Source organism: Bubalus bubalis, chromosome X, assembly GCF_019923935.1.
Source record: "Bubalus bubalis isolate 160015118507 breed Murrah chromosome X, NDDB_SH_1, whole genome shotgun sequence".
In the NCBI taxonomy this organism is placed as follows: domain Eukaryota; kingdom Metazoa; phylum Chordata; class Mammalia; order Artiodactyla; family Bovidae; genus Bubalus; species Bubalus bubalis.
This window is the reverse complement of record NC_059181.1, coordinates 61810380-61830495: the sequence shown is the minus strand read 5'-3', so window position 1 is coordinate 61830495 and position 20116 is coordinate 61810380. Positions and strand designations below refer to the sequence as shown.

At 41.4% G+C, this 20116-nt stretch overlaps 1 protein-coding gene across 16 annotated transcripts in view; it reads right to left on the bottom strand.

Annotated features, from left to right (window-relative positions):
- Positions 1–20116, bottom strand: part of EDA (ectodysplasin A) — a 480070-nt gene that overhangs the window by 375962 nt on the left and 83992 nt on the right. For 15 of the 16 annotated variants that reach the window (XM_044937294.2, XM_044937291.2, XM_044937292.2 and 12 more), the window contains one exon: positions 18248–19928. In XM_044937294.2, coding sequence (XP_044793229.2) covers positions 18248–18643 — 396 coding nt within the window. In that variant the 5' untranslated portion in view covers positions 18644–19928. Of the gene's footprint in view, positions 1–14987; positions 18065–18247; positions 19929–20116 lie in introns of those variants that run through there. The other variant, XM_044937303.2, reaches the window with a different exon arrangement.

Below are 20116 nucleotides of genomic sequence, written 5' to 3'. Positions count from 1 at the left end.
AAGAAGAACTAAAGAGCCTCTTGATGAAAGTGAAAGAGGAAACTAAAAATCTGGCTTAAAACTCAACATTCAGAAAACTAAGATCATGGCATCCAGTCCCATCACTTCATGGCAAGTAGATGGGGAAACAGTGGAAACACTGAGAGACTTTATTTTTCTGGGCTCCAAAATCATTGCAGATGGTGACTGCAGCCATGAAATAAAGACACATGCTCTTTGGAAAAGAGGCTATGACTAACCTTGACAGGATATTAAAAAACAGAGGCAAACAAGATGGTGGAGGAGTAGGTGGATGTGGAGTACATCTCTCTCCACAGACACATCAGGAATATACCTTCAGACACAGAAGTGCATGCAGAACATCAGCTGACAGCAGACAGGAGAACCTGACCAGTGGAAAAGAATATACACAAGCACACAACACTCAGTAGGATGAAGGAACAAGGGGGAAAAACAGGAGTGTTGGTAGGACTGGACCTGCCCTCAGTGGGTGGGGGGACTGAAGCAGGGGTCCGATCCCCACAGCAGGGCAATTGTCTGAGTCAGAAGAGAAATATTTAAAGCTGAGTGTGAAACAGCTGATCTGTGGCAGCCTAAATGGAATGAGAATCAGACAGTCCTTGCCGAAGCCATACATACCTGGGACAGGAACACTGGTCTCCTGGAAGGCGCAGCAGCTGGGAGCTGGAGTTTAGGGATTTGGGAGCAATCCCAGCGTGGGGGCTGCTGTTGACTGTGGAGAGACGGATCGAGGGGATGTGAGGGAGGAGATCGTGGTGGGAAATGCTGGTGGAAGAAAGCTAGGAAGCCATGGAAGCAAGGCGATACTACTGAGTCACGCATGGAGGGTAGAGCCATCACCATAGCCTCTCTCTCCCCACAGGCCAGCATCAGCAGCTGAACAATAGACAGCCTGCCCATCAAATGCCAGGCACACTGAACTACAGAGTGGGACCACACCCAGGGTGCTCCTTCAAGTGCCTGACACACCCATCTACAGAGTAGGAACCCAGCCAGGGGGGCCCTTCTATGTGCCTGACGTGCCGAACAACAGAGAAGGACCCTCTAAGTGCTTGAAGGGATGGAGCTATGGAGAAAGACTGGCCAAAGAGGCCTTCTGATCACCAGCTACAAGAAGCTTGAAAAAAAGGCTCTGATAGGGCCATAACTCCTGCCGTGGAAGCAGTCTGTCTTTGAACACTTGGCACCGCCAGGGTCCCTTCAAGCCAAGCAGCTGCACCACCTTTACGCTCAACTCTCACTGGGGCAGAAGTGCCACAGACAAAAAAAAGTCTTGCATCTATGCACACAGGGTCACTTTGGTCGTGCCTGACTCTTTGCGACCCCATAGACTGTGGCCTGCCAGCCTTCTCTGTCAGAGAGGGGGTCCTCCAGGTAAGAATACTGGAGCATATTGGCCATTACTGGTTGCCATACCCTTCTAGAGCACTATATTTCCTGCTGCCCTAGCCGCGCACCCCCCAACTACCTGTTGCTGCCAGAACCCCTGAGACCCAAGCAGCTGCACCACCTCCATACCTGGCTCTCATAGGGGCAAACCCAAGCCTTCCAGGGCAGCCTCAGGAGCTAAACTCCAGTGGACGACCCACATGTAGAAGTGGAAATAAAACCACAATTGAAACCCATGGGCAGTGTGGCTAAGGAAGAAGACCCAAAACCTTCCTATCAGGTGTACAAGCTGCATTTAAATCCACATGATCAACTAAGCATACTCTGTGTCGATGGAATATTTAAAAGGCCATTGAGAGCTCCCACAAAAGAAAACACACAAGCTCTGATAGCTGTGGACATTGGAGGCAAGAACACACAGGAGTAGGACCAGATTAGAATCTGAGCTGCCCCCTCAGCAGGTCCAGAGATCAGCACAGTGCTGGAGGGCATCCTAGGGAGGTGAGGTGGACTGTGACCCCTAGTGAGGGAAAGGACTCTGACAGCAGTGACTAAAGAAAAACATTTATTATTCTTATTTTTTGACCTGTTCTGTAGATTTTATAGGATTTTTCCCCCTCTGTTGTAGTTGTCGATTTTATTGGCATTAAGAAATCCAATTAAGCTTTTGAGCTTTTTTTTTCCTCAGTCACATTTTTTATTGTTGTCATAAATCTATGCCTGTACGTTGGGCTTTTGAAGTTCTGTGGAGTTTTCCTCTTTTTTTTCTTTTCTTTAATTTTAATTTTTAACTTTTAAAGCCTATTATTTTTTTCTACATTTATTCCTTTCTTTGCTTTTCCTACTGTTCTTTTCCCCTTGCAGTTATACTTTAACATATGTAAATCTTCTTTACCTTTAACTTTGCGTATCTATTCTTTCTTTTTCTTTCTCTTTCCTCTCAATATATTTGTTAGTTTTATTTTCATTGCTTTCTTCCCCAATTGGCACCTTGCTTTAGTTTTATTTTCTAGTTCATGCTTGAATAAGTTTTGTTCCGGTAGATAAAATTTTTGGTTTCCTTTGTTCGCTGGGTCAATGTACTGTACTTTATTTTTGTTGGACTGTTTTCACTTTGCTCATGAGTGTATATGTATATGTGTATATTCAGTCACACTTTCTATTGTTGTTATAAACCTCTGCCTCTACATTGGGCTTTTGCAGTTCTCTGGAGTTTTCCCTTTTTTCTCCCTTTTTCCTTTCTTCTGTTTTTTTCCTTTTCTTTTTTATAATTTACATTTTTTAGTTTTTTTCAAACCTGATATTTTTTCTATATTTATTCCTTTGTTTGCCTTTCCTACTGTTCTTTTCCCCTTGCAGTTAATCTTTAATGTATATAAATCTTCTTCATCTAACTCTATTTACTTTGCATATCTATTCTTTCTTTCTCTTTTCTTTCCTCTCAACATATTTGTTAGTTTTGGTTTTATTGCTTTATTCCCCACTTGGCACCTTGCTTTAGTTTTGTTTTTCAGTGTGTGCTTAAGGTAGTTTTGTTCTTAACTGGTAAATATAATTTTTGATTTCCATTGTTCACTGGGTCAATCTACTGTACTTTATTTTTTCATTTTGCTCATAGGTGTATATATACGTGTGTATAGTCCATCATTTTAATTATTATTTGCCTGACTTTGTAACTGCCATTTGTCTGGGGTTCATCTTTGGTTTCTCGTTTTTGGATATATGTTTTAATGTCACTTAATGCCATAATGAGTCACTTGTTGAATCTTTGTTCCTGACCAGAGATCAAACCCTTAGCCTTTGGAGTAGGAGCACTGACTCCAAGACCCTAGACTACCAGAGAACTAGCCCTAGGGCGTATCAAATAGTGAGAACTCACACAAAGGAAACCACCTGAATATAAGACCTTGCATCACACAACCACCAGTAGCACCCTGTGCAGGACGCCTCATCTAAACAAAAAACAAAACAAAAATACAAACCCAATCATTAGCAGACAGGACCACCACCTCACTCAGCCTTGCCCATCAGAGGAAACACAAACAACCAATCAAAAACTCAGCACAAATCTCACCCTATACAAAGCTCACACAAACCACTGCACCAATCTTAGGAGGGCAGAAACCAAAAGGAAGAAAGAATTCAACCTTCTTTAAGGAAAGAATTCAACTTTCCTTGAAGCTTGGGAAAGGAGACCTGAAACACAATAACTTAAAAAAAATAATAATGAAAAGGCAGAGAAATACTGCACAAATGAAGAAACAAACTAGAAATACAGAAGTCCAAATAAATGAAGAGGAAATAGGCAAACTACCTGAAAAAGAATTGAGAATAATGATAGTAAAGATGATCAAAAACCTTGAAACCAAAATGGAGAAAATGCAAGAATCAATTAACAAAGACCTAGAAGAATTAAAGAATAAACATACAGAGACAAACAACACAATTACTGAAATTAATCAATAGCAGAATATCTGAAGCAGAAAGAATTAGTGAGTTGGAAGATAAAATGATGGAAATAACTTCTGAAGAGCAGAATAAAGTAAAAAGAATGAAAAGACCTGAGGACAGTCTCAGAGACCTGTGGGACTATATCAAACACACCAACATTTGAATTATAGGGGTCCCAGAAGAAGAAGAGTAAAAGAAAGGGTATGAGAATATTTTTGAAGAAATTATAGTTGAAAATTTCCCCACCATGGAAAAGGAAATAGTCAATGAAGTCTAAAAGGCACAAAGAGTCCCATACAGGACAAACCCAAGGAGAAACAGATCAAGACACATACTAATCAAACTAACAAAGACTGAACACAAAGAAAGAATATTAAAAGCAGTTAGGGAGAAGCAACAATTAACATACAAGGGAAACTCCAAATGCTTAACAGCTGATCTTTCAGCAGAAACTCTGCAGGTCAGAAGGGAATGGTAGTATACATTTAAAGTACTGAAAGGGAAAAATCTACAACCAAGATTACTGTACCCAGCAAGGATCTCATTCAAAATTGATGGAGAAATCAAAAGCTTTTCAGACAAGCAAAAGTTAAGAGAATTTAGTACCACCAAACAAGCTTTACAACAAATGTTAAAGGGACTTATATAGTCAAGAAATACAAGAGAAGGAAAAAGATCTACAAAATCAACTGCAAACAATTAAGAAAATGGCAATAGGAACATATATATCAATAATTACTTCAAATGGATTAAATGCTCCAACCAAAAGACACAGACTAACTGAATGGATACAAAACAAGACCCATATATATGCTGTCTACAAGAAACTCACTTCAGACCTAAAGACACATATAGATTGAAAGTGAAAGGATGGAAAAATATATTCCATGCAAATGGGAAGTGAAAGAAAGCTGGAGTCAAAATCCTTATATCAGACAAAATACACCTTAAAATAAAGAAGATTACAAGAGATAAGGAAGGACAACTACATAATGATCAAGGGATCAATCCAAGAGGAAGACATAACAACTGTAAATATCTATGCACACAACATAGGAGCACCTCAATACATAAGACAAACACTAACAGACATAAAAGGAGAAACTGACAGTAACCCAATAATAGTAGGAGACTTTAACACCCCACTCACACCAATGGACAGATCATCAAAACAGAAAATTAATAAGGAAACACAAGTCTTAAATGGTACATTAGATGAGATGGAGCTCATTGATACCTTCAGGACATTCCATCCAAACAGAAATAAATTTTTAAAAATTGAAACAATAGTAAAGATTCAGTTCAGTTCAGTCGCTCAGTCGTGTCCCACTCGTTGCGACCCCATGAATCGCAGCACACCAGGCCTCCCTGTCCATCATCAACTCCCGGAGTTCACCCAAACTCATGTGCATCGAGTCGGTGATGCCATCCAGCCATCTAATCCTCTGTCGTCCCCTTCTCCTCCTGCCCCCAATCCCTCCCAGCATCAGAGTCTTTTCCAATGAGTCAACTCTTCGCATGAGGTGGCCAAAGTACTGCAGTTTCAGCTTCAGCATCAGTCCTACCAATGAACACCCAGGACTGATCTCCTTTAGGATGGACTGGTTGGATCTCCTTGCAGTCCAAGGGACTCTCAAGAGTCTTCTCCAACACCACAGTTCAAAAGCATCAATTCTTCGGTGCTCAGCTTTCTTCACAGTCCAACTCTCACATCCATACATGACCACAGGAAAAACCACAGCCTTGATTAGATGGACCTTTGTTGGCAAAGTAATGTCTCTGCTTTTCAATATGCTATCTAGGTTGGTCATAACTTTTCTTCCAAGGAGTAAGCGTCTTTTAATTTCACGGCTGCAGTCACCATCTGCAGTGATTTTGGAGCCCCAAAAAATAAAGTCTGACACTGTTTCCACTGTTTCCCCATCTATTTCCCATGAAGTGATGGGACTAGATGCCATGATCTTCGTTTTCTGAATGTTGAGCTTTAAGCCAACTTTTTCACTCTCTACTTGCACTTTCATCAAGAGGCTTTTTAGTTCCTCTTCACTTTCTGCCATTAAGGGTGGTGTCATCTGCATATCTGAGGTTATTGATATTTCTCCTGGCAATCTTGATTCCAGCTTGTGCTTCTTCCAGCCCAGCGTTTCTCATGATGTACTCTGCATAGAAGTTAAATGATCAGGATGACAATATACAGCCTTGACGTACTCCTTTTCCTATTTAGAACCAGTCTGTTGTTCCATGTCCAGTTCTAACTGTTGCTTCCTGACCTGCATATAGGTTTCTCATGAGGCAGGTCAGGTGGTCTGGTATTCCCATCTCTTTCAAGCTAAAAGCTGGTGCTTTGAGAAGATAAACAAAATTGACAAACCTTTTAGCCAGACCCATCAAGAAAAAAAGAGAAGAATCAAATCAACTAAATTAGAAATGAAAAGGGAAAGGTTACTACAGACAATGGAGAAATACAAAGCATTATAAGAGACTATTATGAACAACTAAATGGCAATAAAATGGATAACCTGGAAGAAATGGACAGATTCTTAGAGGAGTTCAGTCTTTCAAGACTGAATCAGGAACAAATAGAAATTATGAACAACCCAATCACAAGCACTGAAATTGAAGCTGTGATCAAAAATCTCCCCCCAAAAAAAGCCCAGGACCAGATGGCTACACCGGAGAATTCTTTCGAACATTTAAAGAAGAGCTAATGCCTATCCTTCTAAAATTCTTTTGAAAAATTGCAGAGGAAAGAACACTTCCAAACTCATTCTATGAGGCTACCATCACCCTGATACCAATAGCAGACAAAGACAGCACAAAAAAACTACAGGCTAATATCACTGATGAACATAGATGTAAAAATCCTCAACAAAATTTTAGGAAACAGAATTCAGCAACACATCAAAAAGCTCATACGCCATAATCAAGTTGGGTTCATTCCAGGGATGCAGGGATTCTTCAATATACACAAATCAATCAATGTGGTACACCATATTACAAATTGAAAGATAAAAACCATATGATAATCTCAATGGAGGCAGAAAAAAAAACTTTGACAAAATTCAGCACCCATTTATGATTAAAACTCTTCAAAAAATGGGCACAGAAGGAACTTACCTTAACATAGTAACGGCCATATATGGTAAGCCTATAGCAAACATTATTCTCAATGGTGAAACACTGAAAGCATTCCCCCTAAGATCAGGAACAAGACAAGGGTGTCCACTTTCACCACTATTATTCAACATAGTTCTGGAAGTCCTAGTTACAGCAATCAGAGAAGAAAAAAAAAATAAAAAGAATCCAGATCAGAAAAGAAGAAATAAAGCTCTCACTGTTTGCAGATGACATGATACTGCACATAGAAAACCCTAAACATAGTATCAGAAAATTTCTAGAGCTAACCAGTGAATTTAGCAAAGTTACAGGATACAAAATCAATACACAGAAATCACTTGCATTTCTATATACTAACAATGAAAAATGAGAAAGAGAAATTAAGGAATAAATCCTATTCACCATTACAACAAAAAGAATTAAATATCTAGGAACAAACCTACCTAAGGAGACAAAAGAACTGTACACAGAAAATTATAAGACAATAATGAAAGAAATCAAATATGACATAAACAGATGGAGAGATATTCCATGTTCCTGGGTAGGAAGAATCAATATTGTGAAAATGACTATACTACAAAATGCAATCTACAGATTCAATGTGATCCCTATCAAATTACCAACGGCATTTGTGACAGAATTAGAACAAAAATTTCACAATTCATATAGAAACAATAAAGACCCCGAATAGCCAAAGCAGTCTTGAGAAAGAAAACTGGAGCTGGAGGAATCAACCTTCCTGACTTCAGATTACACTACAAAGCTACAGCCATCAAGTATGCTATGGTACTGGCACAAAAACAAAAATATAGACCAATAGAACAAGACAGAAAGCCCAGAAATAAACCCAGGCACCTAAGGGTGCCTTATTTTTGACAAATGAGGCAAGAATAACACAATGAGGCAATGACAGTCTCTTCAATAAATGATGCTGGGATTGGACAGGTACATGTAAAAGAATAAAATTAGAACACTTACTAACACCATACACAAAGATAAACTCAAAATGAATTAATGACTTAAATGTAAGACCAGAAAGTATAAAACTCTTAGAGGAAAACATAGGCAGAACACTCAATGACATAAATCAAAGCAAGATCCTCTATAACCCACCTCCTAGAGTAATGGGAAAAAAAAAAAAAAGTAGACAAGTGGGACATGATTAAACTTAAAAGCTTTTGCACAGCAAAGGAAACTATAAGCAAGGTAAAAAGACAACCCTCAGAATGGGAGAAAATAACAGCAAATGAAACAGCTGACAAAGGATTAATTTCCAAAATATATAAGCAGCTCATACAACTCAATACCAGAAAACAAATAACCCAATCAAAAAGTGGGAAAAACACCTAAACAGACATTTCTCCAAAGAAGACATACAGATGGCTAACAAACACATGAAGAGATGCTCAACATCACTCATTATAAGAGAAATGCAAATCAAAACTACGAGATACCACCTCACAGTGGTCAGAATGGCCATAATCAAAAAGTATACAAACAATAAATGCTGGAGAGGGTATGGAGAAAAGGGAAGCCTCTTGCAGTGTTGGTGGGAATGTAAATTGACACAGCCACTATGGAAGACGGTATGGAGATTCCTTAAAAAACTAGGAATTAAACCACCATAAGACCCAGGAATCCCACTCCTAAGCATATACCCTGAGGAAACCAAAATTGAAAGAGACACATGTATCCTAATGTTCACTGCAGCACCATTTACAATAACTAGAACATGGAAGCAACCTAGATGTCCATAGACAGATGAATGGGTAAAGAAGTTGTGGTACATACACACAACGGAATATTGCTCAGCCATAAAAAAAGAAAGCATTTGAATCAGTTCTAATGAGGTGGATGAACCTAGAACCTATTATACAGAGTGAAGTCAGAAAGAGAAAGATAAATAACATATTCTAACGTATATATATGGAATCTAGAAAAACGGTACTGAAGAATTTATTTACAGGGCAACAATAGAGAAACAGACATAGAGAATAGATTTATGGACATGGGAAGAGGTGAGGAGAGGGTGAGATGTATGGAAAGAGTAACATGGAAACTTACATTACTATATGTAAAATAGATAGCCAGTGGGAATTTGCTGTATGGCTCAGGAAACTCAAACAGGGGCTCTGTATCAACCTAGAGGGATGGGATTGGGAGGGAGATGGGACAGAGGTTCAAAAGGGAGGGGATATATGTATACCTACGGCTGATTCATGTTGAGGTTTGACAGAAAACAACAAAATTCTGTAAAGCAATTATCCTTCAATAAAAAATAAATTAATTTTTAAAAATCTAAAATTAAAAAGAATCCACAAATTTATAAGAAAAGAACAAACAATCCAATAAAAATATACAAGAGATTTGTATAGTCACTTCACAAAAGAAGATAACCAAACATAATAAACATATGAAAAGGAGTACAACTTCATTAATCTTCTGAGAAATGCCAGTTAAAATCACAATGTGGTATTACTACAAACCGACCCACCAGAATGCCTATAATTTAAACAGTGACAATAACAAGTATTAGCAAGGATGTGGAATAACTAGAATTCTCATATATTGCCATACATTGGGAATGCAAATTGGTACAATCACGAGAAAAGCTGTCAGTATCAATAAATTTGAAAATGGGCATTCCCTATGACCCAGAAATTCCAATCCTAGGTATATACCCCACAGAAATTCAAGTACAAATAACCAAAAGACTAATATTTATAGTACTGTTATTTATACTAACCCCAAACACTGTACAATCCAAAAACTCATTATCAATAGAATGAATGAATAAACTGTGGTATATTCAAACAAGTGAATAATATACAGTAATACAAATAAAAAACTACACTTGCATGCAACATCATGGATATCAAAAAAGCATGACACTGAGCCAAAAAAAGCCACCCCAGAATATGTACTGTTTGATTTCATTTATATCAAGTTCATAATGGGAAAGTAATCTATGATGTTAGATATCAGGATAGTCATTCACTTTGGAGAAGGAAGATGGTATAGTGATAGGGTTGGGGCGTAAGATGGGGGTTATGAGATGCTACCAATACTTTTATTTCTTGACCTGAGTTCTGGTAACATTAGTGTATTCACTTTATAGTAATTCATCAAGTTGTACAATTACGATTTGTGACCTTTTCTGTATGTATACTTCAATAAAAGGGTAGGGGGAAAAAAGAAGAGCTAAGCGATGAGTATTTATAGACCAGTCAGATGAAAATGACCCTCTATGAGGGCACCCTGCAGGCAAGGCAAGTAGGTTTTCTTGGTAATGTTCTTGGGAATTAAATGGCTTCAGAAGTTCTCTGGTATAAAGAGATCTTCTCTGTAAGGTAGTCACAGATAAATTACAAGTTATTTTTCACAAGATCTAAGAGAAAAAGAAAGAGATAAGACCCAAATGCAAATAAAACAGAACATCAAATGATACACAACAGAAAACTTTTTCCACCATCATAGAGGTAATCTTCTCCATTTCACTGTCTAATGATTCTAGAAACCAGTGAAATATTACCAGTGGAGCTAGCTACTCACCTAAGCATAGGTGACAATTCATAGGCTTAGCAAGACCTGAGGAAAACAGGCCTGTTACAAAACTTTGTTTTATATGAACATCTCCAAAGGCCCCAAATAATATTTAAGTTGACAAGTATTCAGGTATCCCAACTATAACCAGCACTGTGTCAAGTATTGTGGAAAAAGAACAAAAAAGAAGGAGCTCTAATATAAAAACACAAAATTTATTAAACATAAAAACAGCAATAACAACTGGAGAATGATTCCAAGACAGAATATGGTGGGCGGGTTGCAGGAGTAGATTAGTAAGAGACAAAATGGGATAGGGATAATGGAGCAAGTTCATCGAAAGCCTTCAATATCACACTGAAAAGTTTAAATTGAAACCTATAGAAAATGATTTTATCTGGATCCCATTTCGCTAAAATAATTCTTGGACTTAGTGATTCCTAGTCATTTTCTTGATCAACTGGCCCTAATAATTAATATCAAATCTAGATACACAAATGTCCTATCCAGTTAAACCAAGAGATGTTTTGTGCAAAGTTAAGGTTAACTTCAATGACATCACCTCAAATCAGTCAGTTGCTCAGTCATGTCCAACTCTTTGCGATCCCATGGACTGCAGCACGCCAGGCTTCCCTGTCCATCACCAACTCCCAGAGCTTGCTCAAACTCATGCCCATCGAGTCGGTGATACCATCTATCCATATTATCCTCTGTCGTCCCCTTCTCCTCCTGCCTTCAATCTTTCCCAGCATCAGGGTCTTTTCCAATGAGGCAGTTCTTTGCATCAAGTGGCCAAAGTATTGGAGTTTCAGCTTCAGCGTCAGTCCTTCCAATGAATATTCAGGACTGATTTCCTTTAGGATGGATTGGTTGGAACTCCTTGCAGTCCAAGGGACTCTCAAGAGTCTTCTCCAACACCACAGTTCAAAAGCATCAATTCTTTATCACTCAGCTTTCTTTACAGTCCAACTCTCACATCCATACATGACTACTGGAAAAAACCATAGCTTTGACTAGATGGACCTTTGCTGGCGAAGTAATGTCTCTGCTTTTTAATATGCTGTTTAGGTTGATCATAGCTTTACTTCCAAGGAGCAAGTGCCTTTTCATTTCATGGCCGCAGTCATCATCTGCAGTGATTTTGGAGCCAAAAAACTCAAGTCTGTCACTGTTTCCATTGTTTCCTTGTCTATTTGCCATAAAGTGATGGGAATGGATATCATGCTGTTAGTTTTTGAATGTTGAGTTTTAAGCCAACTTTTTCACTCTCTTCTTTCACTTTCATCAAGAGGCTCTTAATGAAAGGCTCACCTCAAATAATTAGGGACATATTCCAAATATTGCTAACAGTTCTCAATAAACCATTATAAATATACACAAACATATTTTTCTAAGCAGTTAAACCTTAAGAGTTCCAATCAGAGTATCTCTTAGGGAAACTGAATGAGATACTACCTTTATTTGCCTACCCCACAAAATAATCTTCCAACCATTTAAATATGCCTAATACCTAATATCTTTTTGCCTTTTCATACTGTTCATGGGGTTCTCAAGGCAAGAAGACTGAAGTAGTTTGCCCTTCCCTTCTCCATTGACCATGTCTTGACAGCACTCTCTACCATGACCCATCCATCTTGGGTGGCCCTACATGGCATGGCTCATAATTTCATTGTTAGACAAGGCTGTGGTCCATGTGATCAGTTTGAATTAGTTTTCTGTGACTGTAGTTTTCATTCTGTCTGCTCTCTGATGGATAAGGATAAGAGGCTTATGGATGCTTCCTGATGGGAGAGACTGAGGGGAAAACTGGGTCCTGTTCTAACAGGCTGGGCCATGCTCAGTAACTTTTTAATCCAATTTTCTGTTGATAGTCGGGGCTGTGTTCCCTCCCTGTTGTTTGACATGAGACCAAAGTATGGTGGAGGTAATGAAGATAATCCTTAGAAGAAATGGAGTAGCCATCATAGTCAACAAGAGTCCAAAATGCAGTTCTTGGGAACATTCTCAAAAATGACAGAAAGATCTCTGTTCGTTTCCAAGGCAAACCATTCATTATCACAGTAATCCAAGTCTATACCCCAACCAGTAATGCTGAAGAAGCTGAATTTGAATGGTTCTATGAAGACCTACAAGACCGTCTAGAACTAATAGCCAAAAAAGATGTCCTTTTCATTATAGGGGACTGGAATGCAAAAGTTGGAAGTCAAGAAACACCTGGAGTAACAGGCAAATTTGGTCTTGGAGTACAAAATGAAGCAGGGCAAAGAACAGAGTTTTGCCAAGAGAATGCACTGGTCATAGCAAACACCCTCTTTCAACAACACAAGAGATGACTTGACACATGGACATCACCAGATGGTCCACATCGAAATCAGACTGATTATATTCTTTGCAGCCAAAGATGGAGAAGCTCTATACAGTCACCAAAAACAAGACCAGGAGCTGACTGTGGCTCAGATCATGAACTCCTTATTGAAAAATTTAGACTTAAATTGAAGAAAGGGAAAACCACTAGACCATTCGGGTATGACCTAAATTATATCATTTACTATTATACAGTGGAAGTGACAAACAGATTCAAGGGATTAGATCTGATAGAGTACCTGAAGAACCTTGAACAGAGGTTCCTGACATTGTACAGGAGGCAGTATTCAAGACTATCTCCAAGAAAAAGAAATGCAAAAGGCCAAAATGGTTGTCTACGGAGGCCTTACAAATAGCTGTGAAAAGAAGACAAGCTAAAGGCAAAGGAGAAAAGAAAAGATAAACCCATTTGAATGCAGAATAGCAAGGAGAAATAAGAAAGCCTTCCTCAGTGATCAGTGCAAAGAAATAGAGGAAAACAATAGAATGGGAAAGACTAGAGATCTCTTCAAGAAAATTAGAGATATCAAGGGAACGTTTCATGCAAAGAAGGGTTCAATAAAGGACAGAAATGATATGGACCTAACAGAAGCAGAAGATATTCAGAAAAGGTAGCAAGAATACACAGAAGAACTATACAAAAAAGATCTTCATGACCCAGATAACTACGATGGTGTGATCACCCACCTAGAGCCAGACATCCTAGAACGCGAAGTCAAGTGGGCCTTGGGAAGCATCACTACGAACAAAGCTAGTGGAGGTGATGGAATTCCAGTGGAGGTATTTCAAATCCTAAAAGATGATGCTGTGAAAGTGCTGCACTCAATATGCCAGCAAATTGGGAAAACTCAGCTGTGGCCACAGGACTGGAAAAGGTCAGCTTTCATTCCAATCCCAAAGAAAGGCAATGCCAAAGAATGTTCAAACTACCACACAATTGCACACATCTCACATGCTAGCAAAGTAATGCTCAAAATATTCCAAGCCAGGCTTTAACAGTACATGAAGCGTGAACTTCCAGATGTTCAAGCTGGATTTAGAGAAGGCAGAGGAACCAGAGATCAAATTGCCAACATCTGTTGGGTCATTGCAAAAGCAAGACAGTTCCAAAAAAACATCTACTTTTGCTTTATTTACTACACCAAAGCCTTTGACTGTGTGGATCACAACAAACTGTGGAAAATTCTTCAAGAGATAGGAATACCAGACCACCTGACCTGCCTCCTGAGAAATCTGTATGCAGGTCAAGAAGCAACAGTTAGAACTGGACATGGAACAACAAACAGACTGGTTCCAAATCGGGAAAGGAGTAGGTCAAGGCTGAATATTGTCACCCTGTTTATTTAACTTCTATGCAGAGTACATCATGAGAAACGCTGGGCCGGATGAAGCACAAGCCCGAATCAAGATTGCTGGGAGAAATATCAATAACCTCAGATACGCAGATGACACCACCCTTATGGCAGAAAGTGAAGAAGAACTAAAGAACCTCTTAATGAAAGAGAAAGAGGAAAGTGAAAAAGTTGGCTCAACACTCAACATTCAGAAAACTAAGATCATGGCATCTGGTCCCATCACTACATGGCAAATAGATGGGGAAACAACGGAAACAGTGACAGACTTTAGTTTTTGGGCTCCAAAATCACTGCAGATGGTGACTGCAGCCATGAAATCAAAAGGCACTTGCTCCTTGGAAGAAAAGCTATGACCAACCTAGTCAGCATATTAAAAAGCAGAGCCATTATTTGCCAACAACGGTCCATCTAGTCAAAGCTATGGTTTTTCCAGTAGTCATTTATAGATATGAGAGTTGGACTATAAAGAAAGCTGAGTGCCAAAGAGTAGTTGCTTTTGAACTGTGGTGTTGGAGAAGACTCTTGGACTGCTAGGAGGTCCAACCAGTCCATCCTAAAGGAAATCAGTCCTGAATATTCATTGGAAGGACTGACGCTGAAGCTGAAGCTCTAATACTTTGGCATCTGATGTGAAGAACTGATTCATTGGAAAAGACCCCGATACTGGGAAAGATTGAAGGCAGGAGGAGAAGAGGACAACAGAGGATGAGATGGTTGGATGGCATCATCAGCTCGATGGACATGAGTTTGAGCAAGCTCCGGGAGTTGGTGATGGACAGGGAAGCCTGCAGTCCGTGGAGTTTCAAAGAGTAAGACACAGCTGAGCAACTGAACTGACTGAACTGAACTGAACTGAATAACTAATATAGTGGCTGGCTCATAGAAGGCTTCCTATTTATTGAACTATATTGTTAAATTACACCAGTACATTAAACTTACTCATCTCTCTCATCGTTTAGTATACTTTGATCATATCCTTCTCTCTACTGCTCTCTCTACAGACTGAAAAAAACAACTAGAAAATCCTTCCAACACTTTGATCAATTTAGATTGGCTTCTGGAGATTTGTATCAGCTGTTAAGTTTTTGTTGATGAGCAGCCACCAGGATTACCTACGTGATTGTGAATGCAAATCCACTTTTCGTCTTTTACAGGGAAATGATAAGAGTTTCGTTTCATCATTGTTTTCAACACTCTTCCTGTTAATGCCCACCATATTCTTGGCTTTTAGGACCACAGTCACAACTGGGCCAACTTCTTCACAGATTCATAAACAGTGATTTTTATTTTACTCTAACAATAATATTGTGTATTATCTGACTCAGAGACTGATGAGATGTATTTATAATAATAGTTCCTGAGATCATCTCCAGTGAGTATCCAGATAAACCTCCAGATACTCAGCTACTCCAGCTGTAGGAGACAGGCATGATTCCAGAAGGTCCACAGTGACCCTTTCATTTTTTATCATGAACAACTGTCTCCACTGGGGAGGCTTTTCTAATAAGTCCCTAGGAGAATTTTGTTGATCTCTCTGCTATGTATCCTGAATGCCCTAATTTCCTTCTCTATTCTGTTTTTAAAGTTTTAAAATTGAAAGGTGGCATACATACATCTTCAGTGATTTCTAGATCCCTTTCTTGAGTCATAACTGAGCCCATCCTCTCATAGCATGGATAGGTTTGCATGACCTTATACAATGAAGTACCTGTGACTATTCTCCCTACTTGGTCTCATGACACCTTCCTGCAATTTATTCTTATCAGTTTGTCTGCACTCCTTGCAGATAAACTGGTGTGAAACCTGAGTGTTTTGCCCATGGAAGGGTGTATAGTTTTATCTTTCTTCCTCTCCATCGAAGAGTTGCTGTAACAGCAGCTGTTTGTGTTGAAAACTGAAATATAAAAATATGACCTACGTGGCCAAATCCCACTAGGCTGTTTACTTCCTTATTTATGAATCAGAATCTGTCAGCACAATGTAGAATCTTTACTGTCAGCAATACTGCAATTGAATGTCCTTGCAAAGCCAGCAGAGGGTGCACCAGGGCACTGAAAATTTTACCCAAGATGTAGCAGTATCAATTTACTAGCCAATCAACATTTCCTTTTTTTTTTTTTTTTGGCTTGGTATACTAAAACTAATATCCTTAAATCTTAAGTTTGTTCTGGGCTAAAATTCCTTCAAAGCATACTCTAATTCTCCTGAAAGTGAAGTTCAGGAAGAACAAGGAATACATGGTTAAACTTAGTCTGGCTAAAATGAAGGTAGAGTCAAAAATGATGCAAACTACTTTGTAAAAGTTACAAAGCTCTACCCAGCTACCTGACAAAAAGTCTCCAGAAAGTAGTATTTCGTGGAATGGGAACTGAACTGGGAGCAAAGAGACCAGCTACCATTCTAATTTTGATCATAGTTGTATGACTTTAGACAAGTCATTTCCCCCATAGGAATTATGTGTTCTCCAAGGTGAGTGATCAAATGGACTCATGGCTCCTCATAATTCACAAAAAACTCTAACTCCAATTGATGTCAGTAAATGTAAAGAGCCAGTATGCTTATTTCTACTCCTCGAAAAGACTGAAACAGAAAGAATAAAGGACAGAAGATAGGGCACTGTATTTAAACCTAGACAGAACTATTTCAAGTACCATGCAAAGGCAACTAAACGTCATTATAGACCATATGAGAATCCCATACCATCACAGAATCCCCAGAATACAGCTGTTCTGCTAGTCCTCAACCTACAAACATAGGTCTGTCAATTCTGAATGCCAAAAAGCCTTGGCAACTATTTGACTAAGGAAGTTCAATCCTTCATCTTTTCACAGAATACCAAAGTTCAGCTGCTAAGTATTTCTACTGGGTATAGTCAGGGATGCAGGGTGGATAGATGCAGGGAACCAGAATCCTAGTTAATTATCGTGTAGTACAGTGTTTAAAGTTTCAAGTACCAGAAGCATGTCTATTGATTCACTTCTCTGATAAACTGTTATATAAGTTGAAGTGTGCTAGCAAAACATTTTAAGGCTCAGGACAACTTTACAATGTAGAAACTGTGTCAGTCCTAATATTACAGCATTATCATGAATGCAACACCAGCTTTGGATGAGTGGTCAGAGTAGCACTAACAATGTTATACAGTATGGCAATGACTCTAAATGTGGTAGTAAATATAGAAGGCCTGGGTCGCTCACCTCAAGGAGCTTATTTGCACAACTTCCCCTTTTCCTCAAGAGGAACAAATTGACTGTTATTCTTCAACCACCTCAAAAAGATCCTTGGCTGCTTCTCTTAAGTTTTACATGAGACAAAATATGGCAAACGAGAATATTTAGTTCAAGTGCACTAAATTTCCCTAAATAAAGCGATTTGCTGTTTCAGAAGTTGTCTAGCAAGACGGTATATTTCTACCAGATTTCTTCAGGGGCGCTGATCCTCACTAAATTACCCAGGACAATTCGTCTCAAATTGCAGGTAAGTGTGAACAAGTCCACGATCTGGTCAGCGCACCAGGACCCCGCGAGGAAAACACGGTTCAAAGTTGTTTCAACGGGCGTGGAGCAGTTATTACAGCTGTTTACAGCTCCAACTCCAAACGAGAGTCTGCTAGTGCTGGCATCAGCTCTGGACACGAAAAAACAAGCACAGCGGGCGGAGAATCTCACCGGGAGCAGAACGGCCAGGCTGCTGCCGTTAGTCGGCCAGGGGGGCAGCGCCCGCACCTTCGCGCCGCGGCCCGGCCGGGAGCGCCGCCAACTCTTCCCGAGGCAGCCGGAGCCGGGGGCGGCAGGCGCCGGCCAGAGTTCCCAAGTCCGGGGGTCCTGAGAGACGCAGGGTGAGTTGGGCCAGGCACCGAGGACAACCTGCCCCCAGGCGACCTCTCCCTGGCTCGCCCACCACCTCCCCGGTCCAGCCGTCGAACTTGGCTCGAGGTGGCAGAGTCCTTCCCCGGCCCCCGCCCTGCGCACATGGTGAGGGGGCCCTGCCCCTCCAGAGTGACTCACCTGGTGCCCATCCTGGGAGTCTGGGGGGAGCGTAGTTTCTCCCGGTTCCAGTGGCTGCTGCTGCGGAAACCGTTGCCCGAAGTGGCGGGTGATGGGACCGTTGGGGTCGAGGCCATCGGGGCTGCTCAGGGTGCCCGAGGTGCCAGGGGTACCGGGGCCGCTGAAGCGGGACTCAGCTCCCCGTTCCCGCCGCAACTCGGAGCGCAGTTCTAGGTAGCAGCACAACGTCAGCAGGTGGAGGGCCAGAGAGAGGCCAAAGAAACCCAGAAAGAGCCGGCAGCTGTTCCCTTCGCCCGCCCGGGCAGGGGCCCCGCGACAGCCGCAGCCCTGGCTCCCGCGTTCCCGAGGCGCTGCCGCGGGCAGGGATTCCCTGCGCTCCACCTCGGGGTAGCCCATGGCCTCCGGAGACACCCACTCTCTGAGGCCCGGGAGCCGCCGCGTCTGCCTCAGCCCTTCGCGACCCCTGACAGGCGGCTACTGTCCTGCCATCGGCTGGGGGCTGCAGGGACCCGTTCCTGCGCGACGGAGGCTGGGCGGGACCCAGCAGGGAGCAGCCTCATGTGCAGCTCCTCTCCGAGGGGTGGGAAAGAGAGGAGGAGGGGAGGGAGGGACAGGCGGCTCGGCCCGCCGAGGGAATGAGGGAGGAGGCCCCGGCCGACCCCGCCCCGTGCCTCAAGCGGGTGCTGGTACGCCCAACCACCGGGCCCGCCAAGCCTCGCCGCTCCGCCCCCTACAGTTCCACCCGGGGCCTCCAGCCGCGGGGCGGGGCCTGGGGGCATGTGGGTTCGCCTCTGTCCCGCGGCCCCACCCAGCTCTTCTAGCTCGCCCTGTTCCAGTTGGTGACTGCGGCTGTCGTTCATCCCTGGACTCCGCCCCAATTTAACCCTTGAGCGCCAGTTCGGGGTTGTGGGGGAGAGGGGAGAGGAGGAGGCGAGGCGAGGGAGGCTGAGAAGAATTGGGGAACCTTGGAAGGAAACTAGAGCAAAGAAAAGGAGGCGGAAACTAGTATTAATAGAAATGTTTGCAATTAACTGCAGTTGTTAATAACATCATCCAGTACTTATCTGTTTCCTTCAATCTTCAAAGCGTTTAACAGACGTTAAACTAATTAAAACAGTCCTGGGTTTGGAATGAAACCATGCCTGCTGTGTTTGCAATTCAATGGCCCGCCAAAAGAAAAGGAGACCCAGGAGCCTGAGAGCCAAAGGGAGTGAGAATGGGGTGGGACTGAGTCAGTCCCACTCCTGGAGTGAGTCTGGGGCCTCAGTCTAAGCGTAAGAAGCCCATCTGTGCCAGGTGGGACTGAAGTGACGCTGCCTCATGCAAGATAAAACAGTCCCTAAGATTTCTTGGTATATTATTTCAACGTATTGATCCCTTTACACTGTAGAAAGTGCTGTAGGAGAGAATCCACAGCCCGAGTAGTTTTCCTCTTTCACTGCAACAGGAGTTTGGAGTGGAGAACAAGTGCCTTCAATAAGCAAATGGGGAAACTGAGGTCCAGAATAAGGTGGATTTTTTTTACAAGCATGGTCCACAGTACTGGCATCTCTATTTGCAGGCAACTGTTCTGGCCTCTCCACCCCTCTCCTCCTCTCCCTGGAGTAGTCCCTGGGGGAAGTTCAACAAGTCGGCCAAGTGTTCCAGATGTACACTGCTGCAACTGCTGTATCTTCAATAGCTGCACCAATCAGAAAAGGGTTCAGAGCAAAAAACAAACAGAAAAACAAATTAAAAAGTAGCAAACGTCAGAATAATAGACCCTGAAATGAAGTATGGAAAGGATTAGTGGAGTCAAAATTGACAAGAGTCATTAGTCTGTGATTATAGAGAGCCAAATGACCATAGCAGGGGAAGTATGTATGCTTC